The following is a 21,210-nucleotide window of genomic DNA, read 5'->3' as shown; positions in this document are numbered from 1 at the left end:
CAATCTAGACTGCCAACTCCTTGGAGCAGATACCTTCTACTTAGTCTACTTGGTCGGTCTGTCTGTGAAGTACATTTTCCTTCACCTGAGGAAAGGCACACGAGCCTAAAAGCTTACAAATAAACAGTGGTGCAACAAAAATGTCCTTCTACAGATACATAAGGAGCAAGAAAAAAAATTGGGCTCCACTGTGGGACCTCTACTGAATATCCAGGGGCAGCCCACAGTTGATGCATGCAAAAAGGCAGAACTCCTGAATACTTACTTTATGTTGGTTTTCCTGAAACCCAACGGGGGCTGCTCATTTGACTAGAGGCCCAGGGAACAAAGGGAAGGTAACAACCTACACTAAAATCAGCCCAGAACAGGTGAAGAATCTTTTACAACGTTTGGACAGCTTCAAGTCCACTGGACCAGATGACCTGCACCCAAGAGTCCTGAAAGAAGTAGCCAAACTTATAGCAGCACCATTGGCCAAGCTATTTGAAGAGTTGCGGAACTAAGGAGTAGTCCCAGATGACTGGAAGAGGGCCAGCGTGGTGCCCATCTTTAAGAAAAGGAAAAGGGATGATCCAACAAACTACAGGCCTGTCAGTCCAACCTTGGTCCCGGGTAAAATCTTTGAAAAGTTGGTTAAGGAGGCCATCAACTACTAGCTGGTAACAGATGGGGTGCTAAACAGCAACCAGCACAGCTTTGTCAAGGTTAGATCACGCCTCACGAACCTTGTGTCCTTCTATGACCAGGTCACTAACCTTCTGGACAAGGGACACAAGGTTTATGTCATCTACTTAGACTTCAGTAAAGCCTTTGACTCTTGTTTCATAGTTTCATAGTTAGTAAGGTCGGAAGGGACCCGAGCAGATCATCAAGTCCGACCCCCTGCCATGGCAGGAAAGAGTACTGGGGTCAAACAACCCCAGCAAGGTGATTGTCAAGCCTTGTCTTAAAGACCTCCAGGGTAGGAGCCAACACCACTTCGCCTGGAAGTTGGTTCCAGATCCTAGCCGCCCTGACAGTGAAGTAGCACCTCCTAATGTCTCCCATGGGATTCTCTCTAACAAACTAGAGAGTACTGGGCTGAACCAGTCTACAGTGAGGTGGGTGGACAACTGGCTCAGAGGCCACTTCCAGAGAGTGGTTATCTATGGGATGGCCTCATCCTGGAGGGCCATGTCCAGTGGGGTCCCCCAGTGATCAGTGGTCAGACCTGTGCTATTCAATATATTCATTAACAATTTGGATGAAGGGGTAAAAAGTGCAATGATTAAGTTTGCAGACGATACCAAGCTGTGGGGAAATGCAGGCACACCAGAGGATGGGGCAAAGATCCAGGAGGACCCTGACAGACTGGACTTATGGGCAGAACAAAATCAGATGAGGTTTAACAGGGAGAAGTGCAAGGTCCTTCACCTGGGTAGGAAGAACCCTCACCACAACTATACAGTGGGTGGTGGCTTACTGGATGGCACAACATCTGAATGAGACCTGGGGGTCACAATCGACTGGAAGATTAAAATGACCCAACAGTATGACAAAGCTGCCAAAAGGGCCAATAAAACTCTGGTGTGCATCAGCCACAGTGTGGCCAACAGATCCAGGGAGGTATTCCTCCCTCTCTATTCAGTGCTGGTGAGGCCTCAGTTGGAGAACTGTGCCCAGTTCTGGGCACCACACTTCAAGAAGGACATGGATAAGCTCAGGAGGGTACAAAGAAGGGGCACCATTTGATTAAGGGCATGGAGGGTAGGCCCTATGAGGAGAGACTCTGGGAACTGGGCCTGTTCAGCCTAAAGAAGAGAAGGCTGAGAGGCAACTTGATAGCTGCCTACAAGTACCTCGGGGGGAGGAGACATCAAGAACTAGGAGAGCAACTATTCAGGAGGGCACCTAAAGGGAAGACGAGGACCAATGGGCATAAACTAATAAAGAGTAAATTCAGGTTGGATACAAGGCAAAATTTCTTCTCTGTAAGGGTTACCAAAATCCTAGCAGAGGTGGTGCAGTCACCCTCCTTGGAGGTGTTCCAGGTTAGGCTGTACAGGCACATTGCTGAGCTCATCTGAGCCCAATACTTCCTGCCCATGGCAAGGAAGCAGAATTGATGATCATATAGGTCCCTACAGGTTCTATGATTCTATTAATATAAATCGGTCTATATCAGATCAGCACTGATAAAAGGAAAATTGACATTATCAGCAATTTGCTTTTTTTGGCCAGTGTAGCCAATAACATTACCAATATATGCTGCATCCATGCGCATAGCCACAGAATGCTTGCAGCCAGGAATGCAGCCTGGCAGCATGGAAAGCAGCATCCAGCCAGTAAGTCTGTAGAGGGGAAGGGGCATGGGGGGTAGAGATCAAGGGCCCTATAGTGAGGGAGGCAGTGGGGCTGGGGTAGGCACTGCCCGCCCAGTGCACAAGACAGAGCCATAGGCAGCTTATCTGGGAGGTGTGAGGGGTGGGCGGCTCCCTACTGTTGCATGCACCTTCGGGGGAGGCACAGGGGGCATGTGCCCCCCGGATTTGTGTGCAGGGCTAGGGTGGGCTACCCGCTGTAAGCACAGGGCCAGCGGCTGCACCAGCCTTTTCCCGGTGGGGAGGGCTGAGCCAGTGCTGTGCCTGGGGCAGACAGAGGTGGGGTGGGGCAAGCAGCAGCACTTGCAGGGGGCCTACTGGGGAGCTATGGGAAATTTTGGGGTGGCTGTAGCCCACTCCCTAGCCCTCCCTCCCAGCACCACCACTGCCCACCCCACCGCTGAGCAGTGGAAGCAAGAGAGGAAACATTAGAAAAATAGCCTAAGATAGATCCAAACTAATAGCTGGAGCAGAACAAAGAATACCAACAAAAAGAGTAACAAGCAAGCAAGATCCTGATCAACAAAAAACAAACTAGCAGGGAAAGCTCTGGCAGGAAGAATGAAGTTATCACTAATGCCTCTGGTGGAATAAATGAAGCAGGCAAGCCAACTGGAAGGGCACAGCATTAGTGTTTCAAATAGAATGAGTCACCACAGAGAGAAGGGCAGTCACATACGCAGTGCAATTCACACCAACAGGTTTTTTTTCATAGCTGCAAAACGTCAAACAAGACTCATTTTCCCCCCTGGAACATCTATTCCACCCACCTAGAACACAACTGTAGAAGAAAACAAGGAAATTAAACTATACTTGCATGACCTACAAAACACAAAAACTTATCAACTCCAAAAAACATGTGCTCATCGCCTGCGTTCTTATCAATTTCTCCCATTAGACTGCAGTTAGGAAAGGACTTTGTGGAACTATGCAAATGTGGTCCCCTTTCTTGGAAATGCTACAAGTTTGTCATTCCTCTCTTTCCTCCTTTGCACATCTGGAAGCGCTGGAAGTGCATTTTACGTCTACCCAAGAAAAGTGGACACGTGGAAACCAACAAATCATGGAACTGATTTCAGCCTCAGTCTCATTTGAAATAATTCCACCTCCAACATGGAAGCTGAGACCACATGACACTAATGTTTTCTGTTTCACCAGCATTAAATGGGCCACCAAAATCCCCAAAATATATGAGTGGACTTAAGGAATGCATCACTGTTGCTTCAAACACACTGAGTAGGTGATTTTCTCACCAGTAATATCAGTTTGCCCACAGTAAAACTAAGGCACACATCCTTAAAGTAGGTAAGAGTGCTTCAAGCTGTATAATGAAAAAAGGAAGAATACGGATTCACTCTTACAGAATAACAGAGGGGTTCAATAAATTCCATTCAGTAATTCAAAGAAGCAATACAGATGCAGGAGAATCTGGGTCTAAAACAAGTAATACCTTTCACAGTAGGGACAGTGTGTACTCAGATTAGAGCAATTATGTGAAACGTTCACATTACAAAGGTGATAAATAGGGAACTACCAAATCCTTGGCAGAAGTGGGGTGTGCTGTGGCTCCTTTAATCTTGCAGGTTTCCCTGCACCCCACCTCCTACTGATTGGTGGAGGGGCTCCGCTTGCAGCTTGCTCCCGATCAACGAGGAGGTAAAAACTGCACTTTTAAATATGGTGCCGTTTTTGCCTCCTTCCACTGATTAACTATGGGGCCCCAGATGACCCTGGTGTTTGCTGCTGAATGGTGAGAAGGCAAAAACAGTGTCATGTTTAAAACCACAGTTTTAGCTTCCCTGCTGATCAGAAGGGAGTGGTGGGGTCCTCCACTAAATCAGCAGCGAGAGGAGGGAGGGGGGCAGAAAACATGCAAGATGAAAGGAGCCACCACACACTCTACTTCCACTATGAATTCAGTAGGTCCCTCATGACAGCTATGGAAAAGAATATGAGGTCATTACGGTCTTGTACCTTTGGCACCAAACACGGCAACACTTACATGGTATGTCCAGAAAAATCTTTTCTGAACGGGTAGAATCAGTTCTTGTCATCAAAACTTTCTTTTCCCAAATGCAAAACAGCCCCTTTAACAACCAAGGAGGGGTCAGTAAGATATATATTCTCCCACACAAAATGCCCCATTCACCATGTGGCTGCTGTCATTTCTGTTGTAGACAACTACCTGCAATCCACAAAGAAAATGTATTAAGAGACTGTTGACACAGCTATGGATGGTTCAATCCCATTTGTCTCCCCAGCTATTGTGGTCAACAGGGCACTGCTTATGGGGACTGGAATTGAGCCTTTTGAGACACCAAGCTGCATTTATTTATCCAGTAAAACAATGGATCGCATGAAGACATCTGTGTCTTCAAGGTATGACCCAGCTCTCTCCCATAACAACATCCTGTGCCAATATCTGGTACTCACAAAAAAAGAACAGCACCCACAGGTGGAAACACTTCACAGAGGAAGATACTGCAGGTCTTTCAGCAAAATAATGCTGCTATTTTCTAAACCAGGGTGGGCAAAATACAGCCCACCACACAATTCCATCCAGCCCACAAAGCCCCCCCATAAGCAAAAAGAATTGTCACAGGCCCTGGCCCTCACTCACCAACCACATACCCCACACACACAATATACAAGAATAAAACTGGATTTTGAGCTATTATGCAATCACCTCTATATACACTATATGCAAACAAATAAATCAGGACAAAAAATGTTTTTAATAAAATTAAAGAATGTTATAGTAGATTTTTGAATTTTTAGTATACGATTTTTTTTTTTTGGTTCCAAGATGGCAATCTCCACCTTCCAAAAGGAGTACTTCCAGGACAAGGGGAGGGACTTCAGATGGCAGAGGTTAGGGGCAGGACTTCTAGCTCCAAGATGGTGACCACAGGTGGGGCTACCCTTGCAGCCCTTGACAGATCACCAGAACTCATTAAGCAGCCCTCCAGCCTTAATAACTGCCCACCCCTGCCCTAAATCCTCTTGTACAAGGTTCTCATTGCAGTTTACAAACCATCATCAAGGAATCTTCACAACACTAAGTTTTGTACCGTATTTTTGGAGCATGTTTAATTGCTATAAAATGTAATGCTCTAGGTGCATTTGGACACAAAATGGGGGGGAAAGAAAAATGGGAAAAAATAAAATAATTCCTGGGTGAAGTAACTAAGGCTAGAAACAGATATCCCCAAATGAAGTGGATCAGCTGTGCTGAGATGTGTCCTAGCACAGCTTATCCATTTAAATGGGCAAAACATGTCACCCACTGACCCACTCTTTGATCTTGCAGAACACCAAACAGTGCATCCCCTGCTTCCAGATGTGCATCCCCAGCAATCTCTGGGGTTCATGCTTCAGAAATTGCCATGTGCACATGTCTCTTAGCAAAAGTTGGGCAAAGAATCCCAGGGCTTGAGGAGTCCAATCCTATGCAGGCTTCTCAAGGCCTGGAAGCACCTGCCCAGGCTGGTTGGGGAATGCCTGCACTCTCCCACCATAATGTCAACCAGACAGTCACACCCCAACAATTTATTGCTGCCTTTTGTCATGGCCAAACTGGCATCCAGACAAAACGTATGGATGTCTATTTGCTGTTGCTTTGTGCTGCCATTAAAATTTTTATGGTGGCACAAAGACAACAAAAAGAAATATCTGTTTCCCACAAAAGGTATACAGAAGTCAATCAGCGAGTCAAACTCTGAACCAGGAATAAAATCCAGGAGTCCTAACCTTCCAGTCCCTGATCTACCCACTGGGCAACATGTTCTCCCTCCTAATGCAAGAGTGTTAAGTAGCTGGATACAACTGGGGGGGGGGGGAAAATCAGTAAAACACTCAAAGGACATATTCTGGAACAAGATGGTTCTAATTCCATCTCAGTGAGTGCTGGTGATTCACTCTCCTGCTTCAGCAGCCAGCCAGAAGCCCTGAATGTTTTTGTAGCTGTGCTACAAACAGCCTGCTTTTTATTAGGGGCGCACCAATACATCAGTCCAATATCAGATCAGCATACATTAGTATACCAATACATCGATACAAACAAAATTTTTTGCAACAGAAATCAAGCTGCTTCGACTGATAACTTGTCCAATAAATGCCCATATGTACACGCAGCTGCAGCGCACCGTGTAGGCAGTAAGGAGCAGAGCCGGCAGCATGGAGAGCTGCATGCAGCTGGTAAGTCTGCTGTGGTAGAAGAGGAGAGGGGAAGGGAGAGGAGGAAGGGGCACTGGGGGCAGGGGGAGATCAAGGCCTCCAAACGTGAGGGAGGATGTGGGGTTGGGGTTGGGGCTGGGGCTCCCGCTGCTGCACACAGCTTGCCCAGTGCTTGTCTGGCAGGTCCCACCACTCATCTGGGAAGACACAGGGGGGGAGAGGGTACCTGTGCCTCCAGATCTGTGCGGGGCAAGGTAGGCTGGGCTCTTCCCGGCTGGACAGATCCAGGGGCACACTCCCCCACCATACCCTCCCAGATGACGGGCAGAAGCAGTGGTGGGAGCTGCCAAACGAGCGCCAGATGAGCTGTGTGCACACCGGTGGAAACCCTCCGCCCCGATGAGCCATGCCTCCGTCCCATGCCTGCAGCTGCAGCCCACCACGTGCTGTGCAGCTCCAAGGGGCGCACACACACCCTCCCCACCCCCCAGACAAGCCACTTGTGGCTCTGTCCCACGCCCCTCCCCACCTCGGCCCCCGCCCCATTCCCTCCCTCACCGCAGGGGTCTTGATCTGCCCCTGCCTCACACCTCTTCCCTCCCCTTCCACCATACCAGACTTACCAGCTGGATGCAGCTCTTCAAGCTGAAGAGCTGCATATCAGAAAATCGGACTGGTATCAGCCGATATGCCACCTTAAAAATCGGCTATCGGTATTGGCCCCAAAAATCTTTATCAGTGCACCCCTATGCTTTATGCTACATAGAAAATCTTGGAAGTAGGCCATAACGCCCAAATAAAAAAAACAAAAAAACTTCTGCCACTCGGTGAGACCAGTCTAATAAGACAAGTGGGGAGAGACTGAGTTTCCTAACATAAAGACTGCCACAATACAGCTTTGATGGACTACGGAACTTGTATTTAGAGACTTGGCATCATCAGCAGAGCTTACCAAGTTACTTTCTCTCTGTAGTTCATCTTCATAACCTCATTCTACTCATTACTCCAAAAAGTTTAGGAACTGTCAGAGGAGACAGGTGCAATAATGAGAGCAGTGCTGTCAGTAGTATCCAAATGAGCTATTATGGAATACCTTGACTATTGATTTGCTAATAGCCTCTTCTATTTCGACAGCACGAGGTTCCTGTGAACTGCAATGGTAAGTAGATAAGTAGATATCTCTCAGACAGCAACTACATCAGTCAAGTGTCAGCTCATCTCTTGTCAAGAAAATGTGAATACTTCACAGGTCAGCATGCATTCTGGTTTTCTGTTCCTCTCTTAATCTGTCTCTGAATTCTCTACCTGGAATTGGAGCCCAGCTACACCAGAGAAAGTTGGTCTCAACCTCTTCTGATTCTTCGCCTCATTTCTCTACCACTGGCTGTGAAGTTTTATGGTAATAGGTAGGGGTGCACCGACAAACGTTTTGGGCTGATACTGATGGCTGATTTTTAACAAGCCATATCAGCTGATACAGATCTGAAAGCCAACATGGAGCCCAGCAGCTTGGAGAGTCAGGCTCCTGGAGCAGCGAGAGACGTGCAGGTGAAAGCCCACTGCACCCCTGCTCCCCCAAAGCTCCCCAGAGACCCCCCAGCAGCTACAGAGCCCCCCACCAACCCTCAGCACAGCTAGAGGTAAGTGGGACCCATGGTGGGAGGGGGTTAACCCCTAGAGTGGGAGGAGACGGCTGAGTGGGAGCCAGGCTGGGTCTTGCCCCACCCAGGCCCCTACTTGGCCCAGCCCCCCAGGGAGAGAGAGAAGTAGGGGGAGGGTACCTACTGGTCCCTCCAGTGGGGCAGGGTCCCCGGAATTCCGGGTCCCCCCTACCCTGGGAGCAGCTTTCCACCGATAGCGGGCCCACTGCTCATGCGCATAGTTTAAAAGGGCCCGCCAACTGCAAAAAACCTCAGTTAGGCTCTGGGAGCGGTGAGAAACACGTGGGTGAAAGCCCGCTGCGCCCCCGCTCCCCTGAAGCCCCCCCCCCCCCCCGGGGCCTCCCCTCGGCAGCTGCAGAGCCCCCCACCAACCCCCAGCACAGCCGGGGGTAAGCAGGGCCTGTGGTGGGAGGGGGTTAACTCCTAGAGTGTGAGAGGAAGCAGCTGAGTAGGAGCCGGGCAGGGTCTCACCCCACCCAGGCCCCTACTTGGCCCCAGCCCCCCAGGGAGCCACACGAACAGCCGCGCTTGTCTGACAGTGCGTGAGATAGCATGGAGTTTGTGCAGGAGGGTGCACGGGAGAGCCCAAGGCCCTGTCTACAAGCCCCCTAGGGTAGGTAGACTCAGGCCCAGCCCTCCTACCAGCAGCATGCCGTGGATGGGCACTCACGCACCCCTCAGGGTCTGCTGCCCCCCCATGGCACCTCTGAGATGGCCACCCAGAGCCCATGGTTCCAGGCTGCACGCAGATGGAGCCCCTGGCTCTCAGCTGCAGGGGCTGCCTGTCCCTTTTTCAGGCTCTGGGGCCTGGGAGCATGGGCACCTCCCCTTGTGGGGTCTGCTCCCTTTTGGGGTCTCTGGCACACTAGCTGGAAGAGCTCCAGGCCACAGTCCAGAGACTGCGTACCATCAGGGACTGTGAGCAGGAAATAGATTTCTACTGCCAGGCTCTTCTCCCCCAGGAGCCAAAGGGTAGACCACGGTCTCCCTCCAGGATAAGGGAGGACTCTGGGACCTCCCATTCTGTCCAGTCAGGGGGTTGGATCAAGGTGGTCAAGGGCCCTAAGGCCTGCCGCATGACGGCCCCTGCCCTGCTGGAGCTCAGCAACAGGTGCAAACCTCTTGCAGCCCCAGCAGAGCCGGCTAAGTTGTCAGCTCCCACAGGAAACACAGGCTCAACTGTAGCTACTGTCCCCGCTATCCCCAAGACAAAACGCAAAGTGTTTGTCGTGGGAGACTCCATAGTGAGGGGGACTGAGGGGGTAATCTGCTGCCCTGACCCCTTAGCCTGGGAAGTCTGCTGCTTCCCGGGGGTCCACATCCAAGACATTGCGGAGAATATCCCCAAACTCCTCCAGCCAACAGACCACTATCCCATGCTCCTTATTCATGTGGGCACCAATGACATGAGCGCTCCAGAGCGCTCCCAGCCGGGTCATGAGGCGCTACAGGGATTTGGGAGCACAGCTAAAGGGTCTGAGGCCACAGGTGGTGTTCTCTTCGATCCTCCCAATCTCGGGGGTATGGGCTGAGGAAGGAGAGGAGGATCCAGATAGTTAACCAAAGACTGTGGCACTGGTGTCATCAGGAAGGCTTTGGCTTCCATGACCACAGCCCACTCTTTGGCGAGAGAGGCAGCAAGCTGCTGGGAAGAAATGGCCTCCACCTCTCTCCCCTGGGGAGGAGGCTCTTAGCCAGACTGGCTGATGTGCTCCACCAGGCTTTAAACTAAGCCCGCTGGGGGACGCAGGGACTACCGCAACTGCTAGCCCACTGAGCAACGCTTGCAAAGCCAGCAGGCCAAGGCACTTAAGGGAGCCCACCCCTACCCCAGCCCTGGTACAATCTGTGGGCAAGGCAAGAGCTCCCAAAGGCTGGACCGTGGGTAGAGATGGCTATACCCTGTACAGGAGAGACTGAGTTAATAAAAGGGGCGGGGGTGTAGCTCTCTATGTTATGGAAAGCTACACGTCCCTGCAAGCTTATATTGGCAACCAGGGTGGACAACTGGAGACCCTCTGGGTTAAAATTTGTGGGGAACATGGCACAGGGGACACAATGGTGGAAGTCTACTACAGACCTCCCAGCCAAAGACAAGAGCTTGACCAGGAGTTCACCCGGCAACTGGCTGAGGCCACATACTCCAGGACCATGGTTGTCACAAGTGACTTCAATTACCCGGACATCTCATGGGAGGATCACTCAGCAAAATCCGAGCAGTCACAAAGCTTCCTATTGTGTGTGGATGACCTCTACCTGACTCAAGAAGTCTATGGGCCAACGAGAGTTAAAGCGCTGCTCAACCTGGTACTGGCAACTGGGGATGACCTAATCGGTGACCTAGTTATTGATGGGAAGCTGGGTGACAGCAACCACGAGCTGATCACCTTCACCATCCGCCATAAAGCTGGCAAGTCAGTCAGCAACACGGAAGTCCTTGACTTCAGGAAAGCTGACTTTGACAAGCTCAGGAGGCTTGTCAGTGAGGCCCAAAGGGACCAAGACCCCAGGGGGAGGAAAGTTCAGCAAGAGTGGTTGTTCCTCAAGGGAGCAATCCTCAATGCACAAGCTAATTCTATTCCATCTTGGAGGAAAGGCAGCAAGAAGGCACAGCAGCCCCCTTGGCTCTCCAGGGATCTAGCAGACCTCCTGAGGCTAAAATGAAAAGTCTACAAAGGATGGAGGGTGGGATTCACCTTCAAGGAGGAATATTCTGCATTGGTCTGGTCCTGCAGGGAGCAAACCAGGAAAGCCAAGGCTGCAACTGAACTCCAACTAGCTTCAAGTATCAAGGACAATAAAGAGTCCTTTTTCAGGTATGTGGGGAGCTGGAGGAAAAGCAAGGGCAACACTGGACCCCTGCTAAACCAGATGGGACATCTGACAGCTGACACCCAGGAAAAAGCCAACCTATTAAATACGTACTTTGCATCAGTCTTTCTTCAGTCCCATGGGACGCGCGTGCCCACTACGGGACAGGGAGGTCCAGGTGAGGATGATCCCCTGCCCTCCATTAATGCTGACCTCATGAAGGAACACCTGGAGAGGCTGGATACCTTCAAGTCAGCTGGCCTGACAATCTACACCCCAGGGTACTCAAGGAGCTGGCGAGCATCATAGCCCAGCTTCTGGCACGGATCTTTGAGAACTCCTGGTGCTCTGGTGAAGTGCCCAAAGACTGGAAGAAGGCCAATGTGGTGCCTATCCTCAAGAAAGGGAGGAAAGTGGATGCAACAATCTACAGGCCCATCAGCCTGACCTCTATCTCAGGGAAGGTCTTAGAAAAGTTTATTAAAGAGGCCATCCTTAATGGACTGGCCGGCGCCAACATCCTGAGGGATAGTCAGCACGGGTTTGTTGCAGGTAGGTCTTGCTTGACCAATCTCATTACCTTCTACGACTAGGTGACCTATCATCTGGACAAGGGAGAAGAAATTGATGTCATATATCTTGACTTCAAAAAAGCCTTCGACCTGGTATCCCATAATCACCTCTTGGTAAAACTGGCCAACTGTGGCCTTGGGTTCACCACGATCTGCTAGCTGGGAAACTGGCTCCGTAGTCAGACCCAGAGGGCGGTAATAGACTGAAATCAATCGTCATGGTGCCCTGTGACCAGTGGGGTCCCCCAATGCTCTGTCCTTGGACCCATATTGTTCAACATCTTCATTAATGATGTGGACATTGGAGTCAGAAGCGGATTGGCCAAGTTCGCCGATGACACCAAACTTTGGGGCAAAGCATCCACACCAGAAGATAGGAGGATGATCCAGGCTGACCTGGACAGGCTTACCAAATGGGCGGATGAGAACCTGATGGTGTTTAACACTGAAAAATGCAAGGTTCTCCACCTTGGGAGGAAAAACCTCCAGTATCCTTATAGCTCGGCAGTGCTATGCTGGCTAGCAATACAGAAGAAAGAGACTTGGGGGTCATCATTGACCACAAGATGAACATAAGCCTGCAATACGATGCTGTGGCTAGTAAAGTGAGCAAAATGCTGGCTTGCATCCATAGATGTTTCTCGAGCAAATCCCGGGACGTCATTCTCCCCTTGTACTCGGCCTTGGTGAGGCCGCAGCTGGAGTACTGCGTCCAGTTTTAGGTCCCACAATTCAAAAAGGATGTGGACAAGCTTGAGAGAGTCCAGAGAAGAGCCGTGCATATAATCAGAGGTCAGGAAAACAGACCTTACGATGACAGGCTGAGAGCCATGGGGCTCTTCAGCCGGGAAAAGCACAGGCTCAGGGGTGATCTGATGGCCACTTATAAGTTTATCAGGGGTGACCACCAGGATCTGGGAGAACATTTGTTCACCAGAGTGCCCCAAGGGATGACGAGGTCAAACAGTTATAAACTACTACATGACCGTTTCAGGCTGGACATAAGGAAGAATTTCTTTATTGTCCGAGCCCCCAAGGGCTGGAACAGCCTGCCATTGGAGGTGGTTCAAGCACCTACATTGAACACCTTCAAGAGAAATTTGGATGCTTATCTTGCTGGGATCCTATGACCCCAGCTGACTTCCTGCCCTCAGGCAGGGGGCTGGACTCGATGATCTCCCGAGGTCCCTTCCAGCCCTGATGTCTACCTGACTGGTAAGTCTGTCGTGGGGGAAAAGGCATAGGGGAAGGAAGGGGCATGGAGAGAGCAGATCGAGTCCCCATGGTGAGGGAGTAGGGCCCGCGCTGGGGCAGGGGCAGGCACTGCCCAGCTGCAGCAGGGTGCAGAACAGAGCTACAGCTCATCTGGGGATCACAGTGGAAGGAAGGAGTGGTTCCTGCAGCTGCACACCCCCCCATGCCCTCCTGGGGTGTATGTGCCCCCCAGATCTCCGCACAGGGCAAGGGCAGGCTGCCACTGTGGGCTAGGGCTGGGGCAATGTCGGGCTCTTCTCAGCGGGAGGGGGGCTAGGCCAGGCTACACTCGGGGCAGGTGGCAGTGGCACTGGGAGGGGGTAGCGCCACCTGCCCCACAAATTTTGGAGTGGCTATAGCTCACCCCATAGCCCTCCTCCCAGTGCTGCCCAACCCAAGCACAGCCTTGGCCCAAACCCCACACTGGGAAGAGCCTTGTACCACCCCCGACCCATGCACAGATCGAGGGGGCACATGCCCCATCACACCCTCCTGGGGTATGTGCAGCAACAGGAGCCACATCCCCTGGATAAGCCAGAGCTCCATCCCACATCCCTCCCAACCTGTGCAGCGCCTGCCCCAGCCCCACTCCCTCCCTCACCATGGGGGCTTGTCTTCCCCCACATGCCCCTTCCTTGCCCCACAACAGACTTACCAGCTGAATGCAACTCTCCATGCTGCCGAGCTGCATTTCTGGCCATCTGCATGCTGTACCATGGCTGTGCACATGCACGTGGCATTTATCGGCAACATTATCAGCCACATAAGCCAAAATAGCTGATTGTCAATAATGTCAATTTTCCTTTTATTGGTGCCGATCTGATATGGACCAATGTATCAGTGCACCTCTAGTAACAGGGTTAGTATGCAGCTCCCTCCTGTCCTGCAAGCACCCTCACCACTGACACTTGCTCAACCAGCCCAGCACAAGCATAAAACTACTGGGCGCAATCTTGTACATCTCTCCCCTGTGAGTTTTCCCTGATATATACACCCTGAGTTCATAGTCTCAAAGTGAGAATTGAAAAAAACCCAGTTGTTCCTATCAAGACCATCTCTCTGCATTCCCTGCCCGAGACCAATTTTTCTCCACAGCAGGGCTGTGCAAAACAACATCACTTCATTTTGACGTCCATTTCACTGTTTCAAAGGGACAGTGTTTCGTTTTGTCATTTCATTGAAACTGTTTCGACATTTCACCCATAAGCTATCATAGGGAATCGTGAAAATGCCTAAAACTTTGTCTTTATTTGCCTGATTTGGATGAAAATTGTAGGGATGGTAGCCCCTTCTGAGGGCATGAAGCATGCCAAGTTTCAAGGGGACACGTGCAGAGGTTTCTCAGAAACTGCATCTCAAACTTCAAAAAACAAAACACATGACACTTGCCAGCAGTGGCAGCCTCCTGTCATCCAGCGCAGATCTGGGGGCCCGCATCCCCAGGAGGGCTGCAGGGCTGTGCTGGATTCCTCCTGGAGGTGCGGGCCCCCAGATTTGCTCAAGATGACAGGAGGCTGCTGCTGCCATTTGGGACTAGCATTGGGCGCAACCTGCACCCAGCACTGGGAAAGACTGATGCTGCCGCTGGCCCCAGGCAGCAGCAGCAGCCTCCTGTCATCTGGCCTGGCGGCAAGAGGCAGGCAGAGCCAGGGCTTCGCTCAGACCAGCTCCGCCAGCCCCACGGAGCTCAGCCTGGCAGTGGGAGATGGGGAAAGCCAGGGCTGCACTCCGCCTCCCACTGCCAGGCTGAGCTCCATGGTGCTGCGGAGCCGCTTGAAGAGCAGCCCTGGCTCTCCAGTGCCTCCCGCCACCAGGCTGCTTCGAAATTCAAAATGTTTCCAAAGTTTCAAGTGCCCTCATTTTGTTTTGAAGCTGTTTTGAAGTTTTTGTTTCATTTCTATTTTGCTGTTTCAAGCTCAAAATGCATTGAAATAGTTTTGAAATGAAGCACATGGCAAAATTTTTCATAGCCCTACTCCACAGTAGATTCTCAAGAGTTTTGTCCAGTCTAGATTTAAATGCAGCAAGCCAAGGGGGCCCCACCCTTTCTCCTGGGAGCCAGTGCCACAACCTGACAAATCTCACTTCTGACATTTTCCCCATTATAGAAGAAGAGATATAGAAGAACAATCCTCCATGACTACCAGGAAAGCAGCCACTTTACCATCCCAGAGAACATGCACTGCCTGGAAAGAATGACTGGGCCGTCTTAGAAACCAGCTATGCTCCTCTGGACTTATGACCCTTTTCTCCTACCTACAATTTATCCTTGCATTGGGCAGCACAATGCTACATCTGTGCCAGTATATGGCAGCCTTCAAGTGTATCAGCCATTCAGGCATATAGGCTTATTTAATCTTGTACATCAGGCAGGACTTTCGCTTTCATCGGTTCTACAACAGCAGAAGCCAGATGGCCCACAAGTACAGGCTACTGACTGATGCATCTTCTGACTATTCCAAACAAAAAAGAATTGTATAGCTTTCTAGAACAATCCTCAGAAAGATCACATATAGTAATCATTGCTCCCGGACACAGGCAACATATTACAAGCTTGTATACATGCACTTTCAAAATACAATAGACTTGGAACATTCTTACTGCCCACAAACCACTCAGACCCACACCCCACCAGGAACCCAATCCCCCTACTGTCAACATATTTATAAAAACATTTTCCAGAACTTTCAGCCTGACAGACACCTGGCATGAAAAAATTCATCCTAAACCGTTAAAAAATTGGCCAAGTCACAAGCAATTGATGATGCAGACTTGCAATGGAAAGTGTTGGGCAACCTTAGCAACAGTTGGCAATACCAGCTCTGATGGGAATGGTATTTTCTACATTTTCCATCCTTCAGAGGTCTCATACTGCTTTGCAAGCTGCTATACCCTTGGAATCAGTGCTACATCCTCTGCTAGCCTGGTGCCACCTCTGGGTCACAACCTGATAAATGTTTAACAGCATACAGCAACACAGTAATGTAACACAAGAAAGGAAGGCTATCAAAATCAAGTGAAACTTGGAATTTGAAGAGGCAGCATACAACTTGCTCAGACACTGATTTAATCCCAATGCATCATAAGAAAATTCTGTAGGATCCTTGACAACCACAAAATGTCAAGATCAAATGTCTCATCTGACAAATGACACCCCTGGAGGCAGTATACCTTCTACTCCACTATTAGTGGAGGAGTGTTCTAGTGCTGACTCAGAAGAAAAAGTGCCACTTAATCACCAACAACATTCACCAGACCCCTCAATGAGGACAGGCTCATCCAGGGGGTGTGTGGAGAGGGGGGTAGATCCTGCTGCTATAAGCACCCCCAGGGGAGCCATGAAGGGCATGTGCACGTGGCGAAGGCTGGGGGCACCACCAGGCTTTTTCCAGCTGGGAGTTTAGGCTGGGCTGGGCTGTGCTCAGGGTGGGCAGCAGCGGCACTGGGAGGGTGGCTATGGGGTGGGCTGCAGCCACCCCAAAATTTGCCATAGCCCCTGTTGCAGCACCGCCACTGCCTGCCCCAGCACAGCCTGGCCCAACCCTCCCCTCTAGCAAGAGCCTGGCACCATCTCTAGCCCCAGCCTACAGTGGCAGACCACCCTCACTGCATGCACAGATCCAGGGGGCACATGCCCTTCATGGCTCCTCCAGGGGTGCGTGCAGCAGCGGGAGCAGCCCCCCCCCAATATCCCCAGATGAGCTGCGGCTCCATCCTGCATCCCAGCCCCACTCCCCACTTATCACAGGGAGCCTCAGTCTTCCCCCCCCAGACCCCTTTCCTCTTCCCTTGCCCCTTCCCCACCAGACTTACCAGGTAGACACTGCTCTCCATGAGCAGCCCTCCTAGCCACCTGCGTGCTGTGCTGTGGCTGCACATTCATGCGGCATTTATCACCAACATTATCAGCCATATCACCAAAAAAAGTGGATTGCCAATAATGTCTATTTTCATTTTATCTGTGCTGATATGATATGGACTGATGTATCAGTGTACCTCTACTTGATATATCCACTTAAGGTACAGAACAGGCAAAACAGATCAAAAGTATCAAATCTAATGGGAGACTAGGATTAAACCAACTCTGAAAAGGCTTTAAGGCAAAACTCCCAAAAGTACTTCAGAAACTTCAGTCTTGTGTTAAAAAATGATTGAAGACACTATGTCTCAATGAAAGCGATAAGAAGCTTTTCAAAAGCTTATCTATAATTTCATTTTCAGCGTAAAATTACTTCTCTCCTATCCAAAATGAGTTTAACAGAACTGAGGTTGGCTCAGCTAAAACCAGAAGCCAGGCAATGTTCTGATGCTTTACATTTCCTTCTATGATGTCCTACAGGAAAACGCTTGTTTTGTTTTTTCAAAAAAGGAATCTGAAGCTCAAGGTAGTCTACACTGCAAAGCAGAGAGAATCTAGAATAGAAGGATTTTACAGGGCCTGAACTGTAGATCTACTGCTTTCTGCAGGAAGCCAGCACCAAATCTACCTGTTTAAAATTTGCACCCTTATATACAACAATGACAGGCGTAAAACATCTTAGGTTGCCAAGGAAAAGGAAGCAGATATGAACAGATATAGAGGCCTGAAAGAATAAACAGGTGATGGACTCCAACATGAAAATCCAACTTAAAAGACAAATAGAAGTCCTTCTTGAAAGTCAGCTAATGCTCCCTAATGCTTCTAATCACATCTCTGATGGTTCCTTAGTTAGAAAAAACACTTTGTTTGGAGCCCCATTTGGTTCGGCTTTTGCAAACAACACTCACCTCCCCTGAGTAACTGTACTTTCCTTTCAGGATCTGCCGGTATAAGCGGGTACGGTTGTCATCCTCAAATGGCATAGTCCCACTCAGGAGGATATAAGAGATCACACCCAGTGCCCACATGTCGACAGAATTTGTATACGGTTTCCGGACTAAGATCTCTGGAGCAATGTACTCTGGTGTCCCACATGTGGTCTTCATTAGACAGTCATCTCCCTTCTTCCGGGCACTTGCCAACCCAAAGTCTGTGATCATGATTTTTGAATCTGTTCCAGGATGGTAATACAGCAAATTCTCTGGTTTTAAGTCCCGATGTGTGATGCCCAGTGTATGCAAGTACTTGACCCCATCCAATACCATCTGCAGCACACGGGTAGCATCTCTCTCAGTAAAAGAACCTTTGGCAATGATTCGATCAAAGAGTTCCCCTCCTGTGGCCAACTCCATCACCATGTAGACCCGATCCTGGGTCTCAAACACCTCAATGAGTTGGATGATATTCGTGTGCCGGACACGTCGCAAGACACTAAGCTCTGACTCGCACACTTCCCTCCCTTCCCGGTACTTGGTCTCTATCATCTTGATTGCATAGGGTTGCTTAGTAGCCTTATGTTCCACTCGCACAACACGGCTAAAGCTGCCTCGACCAATCAGGGCTTTGATGTCATACTTGGCTGTCACTCTGGGGTCAAATTTGGCACGGTACTTTGCCACCTTGTTCTTTCGGGTCTCAGGCTGCTCCAAGTGCATAGGCAGGTGGCCACTGGGATAGGGGTTGGTGTGCCGAGGAGGGGAAGGAGAGCCAGCTTTGATAGGAGTCCCACCATCATCCTTGATGAAGTGTTTGTAGATGTCATTGTTATGAATAGTATAAGGCTCTACCTTCTTAACCAGATCTAGCTGAACATCCTTGGGGGGCTCGGGAAGCACTTTGCTTGTCCCACAGCCCATCACTGAATGGTACTAATCAAGGCATTCTCCCACAGCAACATCAGCAGCGACCTTATCTGTGACAACTTCCACATCTGAACCTTCCAAGAAAGAGAGATAAGAGAAAGATAAAAAGTAGGTATTGTGGTAGTAAAGATCTGTAACATCAAACTAAACACTGTACAAGACATTCAGGACCCCACTGCACAGACTAAGGGTGCAGCCACACTAGAAAGAAAAGTGGAGGGCTTTACACTTGCACTTCAGCCAACACGTGGTACAATCCTAGTGAGTACAAAATACTATTACTCTGTGGACAATGGGAAACCCCAAAAGAAAGCCTAACGGGGATCAGCTAGCACAGTGCTGTCCAACTGGCGGCCCATGGGCTGCATTCAGCCCATGACAGATTACTTGCAGCCACGAGGCTCCTACACAGCCACCTCTTCTGCTGTTGCAGCCAGTCTTCAAGTTCCCCCTCCCTCCTCCAGCTGCTGCTTCCACCCCAGAGGATGGGGCAATGCAGCACACTGCATGGAGAGCTGAGAATTGGTGCAGAGCCATGTGTAGGGCAGGGGAGGGAGAAGTGTCTGATGCTGCAGTGAGGGAGGAGGGAGGGGGCACAGTGAAATGTGGTGGGGGTTCCCAATGCAGTGATGGGGAGGGGTTGCCCACATGGGTGCATGGTGCAGCAAGGGGTTTGGGGAGTGTCTGCATACAGCACAGCCCGGTGACCCATGCCTCATCAGGTACAGCTCCCAGGGACTTAGAAGTTAGATAGCTCTGAGTTAGCCCATTCCTCTGGATTATGGGAGCAGTGAACATTGATCTTTAATGTGAGAGCATCCTCCTTCTTACACTTTTGAAGGAAGCCATCATCCAGGAATTATTCACAGCCTCAAATATCTTTAATTAAAGGCATTCCACAACCTTCCCTGAAAACCTATCTAACTGAACTCTTCCTACAAAATTCCCTTACACTGAACTTCACCTTTGGTTTTCCCAGCATTTACTGTAAGTCTGCTCTATCCTCATCCATTAACAATAGCTGATATGGACCCAATTTACAACACTGCTCTCCCTATTTACAAGCAATTCTGTCCCTTTTGTTGTCTCTTCTTCATGCTAAGCTCCCTTACATAGTTCCAATAGTGCTTCATGCCCAAACCCTTGATCATTTTAGCTGCTCTCCCCTGGTTTTTCTCGAATTGTCAGCCTTGCCCAAATTCAAACCATCCTCCAGCTAAAGTATAACCACTAGTGTGAGAACTGCAATAGTCACCCTGCCCACTTCATAGAAGAGGCTTCTATTAAACTGAACCCAGGTCAACAATTATCTCTTCTCTAAGACATTTGATATTATAGCCATCCAGCCAGAATCCCCTATTCTAGAGCAGGGATTTTCAACCTTTTTTGTTTGGTGTACCCCCAGCAGCCAGTCAAGAAGCAGGGAGTCTCCTGGCCGGTGGCTGATGGACAAGCAGGGGGAAGGGGTGGAGGGGTCCCCCACGCGTAGTGAAGGCAGATGGCAAAGCCGGAAGTGCCCCCACTTCTCCACGCCATTGCCACATATCTCCTAAGGCCTTCCCAAGTACCCCCAGGGGTGCACATACCCCTGGTTGACAACCCCTGTTCTAGAGCACCACCCTGCTATACTTTACTACTGCCCATTTCCCTTTTTGGGATTTGGACCCATACTTGATAGATTTGGACCCATTTTGCTAACAAACACACAAAGACCAGAGTATATTCTAGTCCCCAAGGAGTCTGCAAACCCTCTTATCTTTGTATCATCCATTGATTTGATTAGCACATTGACTGCACTAGTCTCCAAGGTTAAAATACCAAATAATCCTGGACTTGAAACATATCCCACCAAGAATCCACACGATATCTCCTTCCAGTTGAGCACTGGTTGCTTTTGCTGTGCTCCAAGGCTATCCGAAACTCGTTTAAACCTGTAACAGAACAGAAGCTCACTGTACATAAACCAGTTTCAAAATTGCCAAAATTGGTTTAAGATAACCTTGGCTGAATGTAGTACCTCACTTAACTGATTTAGCTCAAACCAGTGTATGAACCTTCTATCCCAGACCCCCTCCTGTTTCAAGTTAAATCAGAGTCCCCCAGCAATCCCAGCATGCTTTCCAGCCCTGCACTGGACTCAGCTGTGCTGTCTGCTCCAGAAAGCAGGGCTGCCCTGCCCTCTGCTCCCTAGCTGGAGCAGTGAGAGAAGGCTGACGGGGGGGACACAACAAGCCTGGCTAGGGATGCATCCCAGTTTGCTGGGGGGGGGGGGGGGGGGGGGAGGGAGATGCCCCCTCCAGGCAAACACCAGCTGGGGGTCTGGGGCCAGGGACTGGGGTTAAACACCACTTCCTCTGCTCAAACTTACTGTTGGCTGTGACTGTGGACTACAAATCCCAGAGGCACCTGAAGCAGGAAGAGGAAGTGATGAACCATCCTCGCAGAGTCCTGCTCTGATTTTGGACTGTAAATCCCAGCAACCTCAGTGGCAGCATGAAGAGGAAGTGGGCACACAGCCAGAAGGCCATGCCCTAGTGCCTCCAGGGTTCTGGCCTGAGCCACTGCAAGCATATGGCTGCATTTCCTAAATCAGAGGTAAATGCCTGTTCACTTGTTTCAATTTAATCTATGCAGCTTAGACTAACCTGCAACGAC

The 21,210-nt window shown here is 50.0% G+C and overlaps 1 protein-coding gene across 5 annotated transcripts in view; it reads right to left on the bottom strand.

Moving 5' to 3' along the window:
* The window catches only part of PSKH1 (protein serine kinase H1), a 94,106-nt gene that overhangs the window by 60,993 nt on the left and 11,903 nt on the right, over positions 1-21,210 (bottom strand). The window contains exons 2-3 of one of the 5 annotated variants that reach the window (XM_090062297.1): positions 20,405-20,486; positions 17,602-18,629 (exon numbers count right to left, since the gene is read on the bottom strand). In XM_090062297.1, the coding sequence (XP_089918423.1) occupies positions 17,602-18,549 (948 nt within the window). In that variant the 5' untranslated portion in view covers positions 18,550-18,629; positions 20,405-20,486. Of the gene's footprint in view, positions 1-17,601; positions 18,630-20,373; positions 20,489-21,210 lie in introns of those variants that run through there. The other 4 variants (XM_090062298.1, XM_090062299.1, XM_090062300.1 and 1 more) reach the window with 4 other exon arrangements.

Source organism: Crocodylus siamensis, chromosome 9 (assembly GCF_052110815.1).
Source record: "Crocodylus siamensis isolate JL-2025a chromosome 9, ASM5211081v1, whole genome shotgun sequence".
Taxonomy (NCBI): domain Eukaryota; kingdom Metazoa; phylum Chordata; order Crocodylia; family Crocodylidae; genus Crocodylus; species Crocodylus siamensis.
Note: the sequence above shows the minus strand (reverse complement) of the source record. Positions and strands in the feature narration are given on the sequence as shown.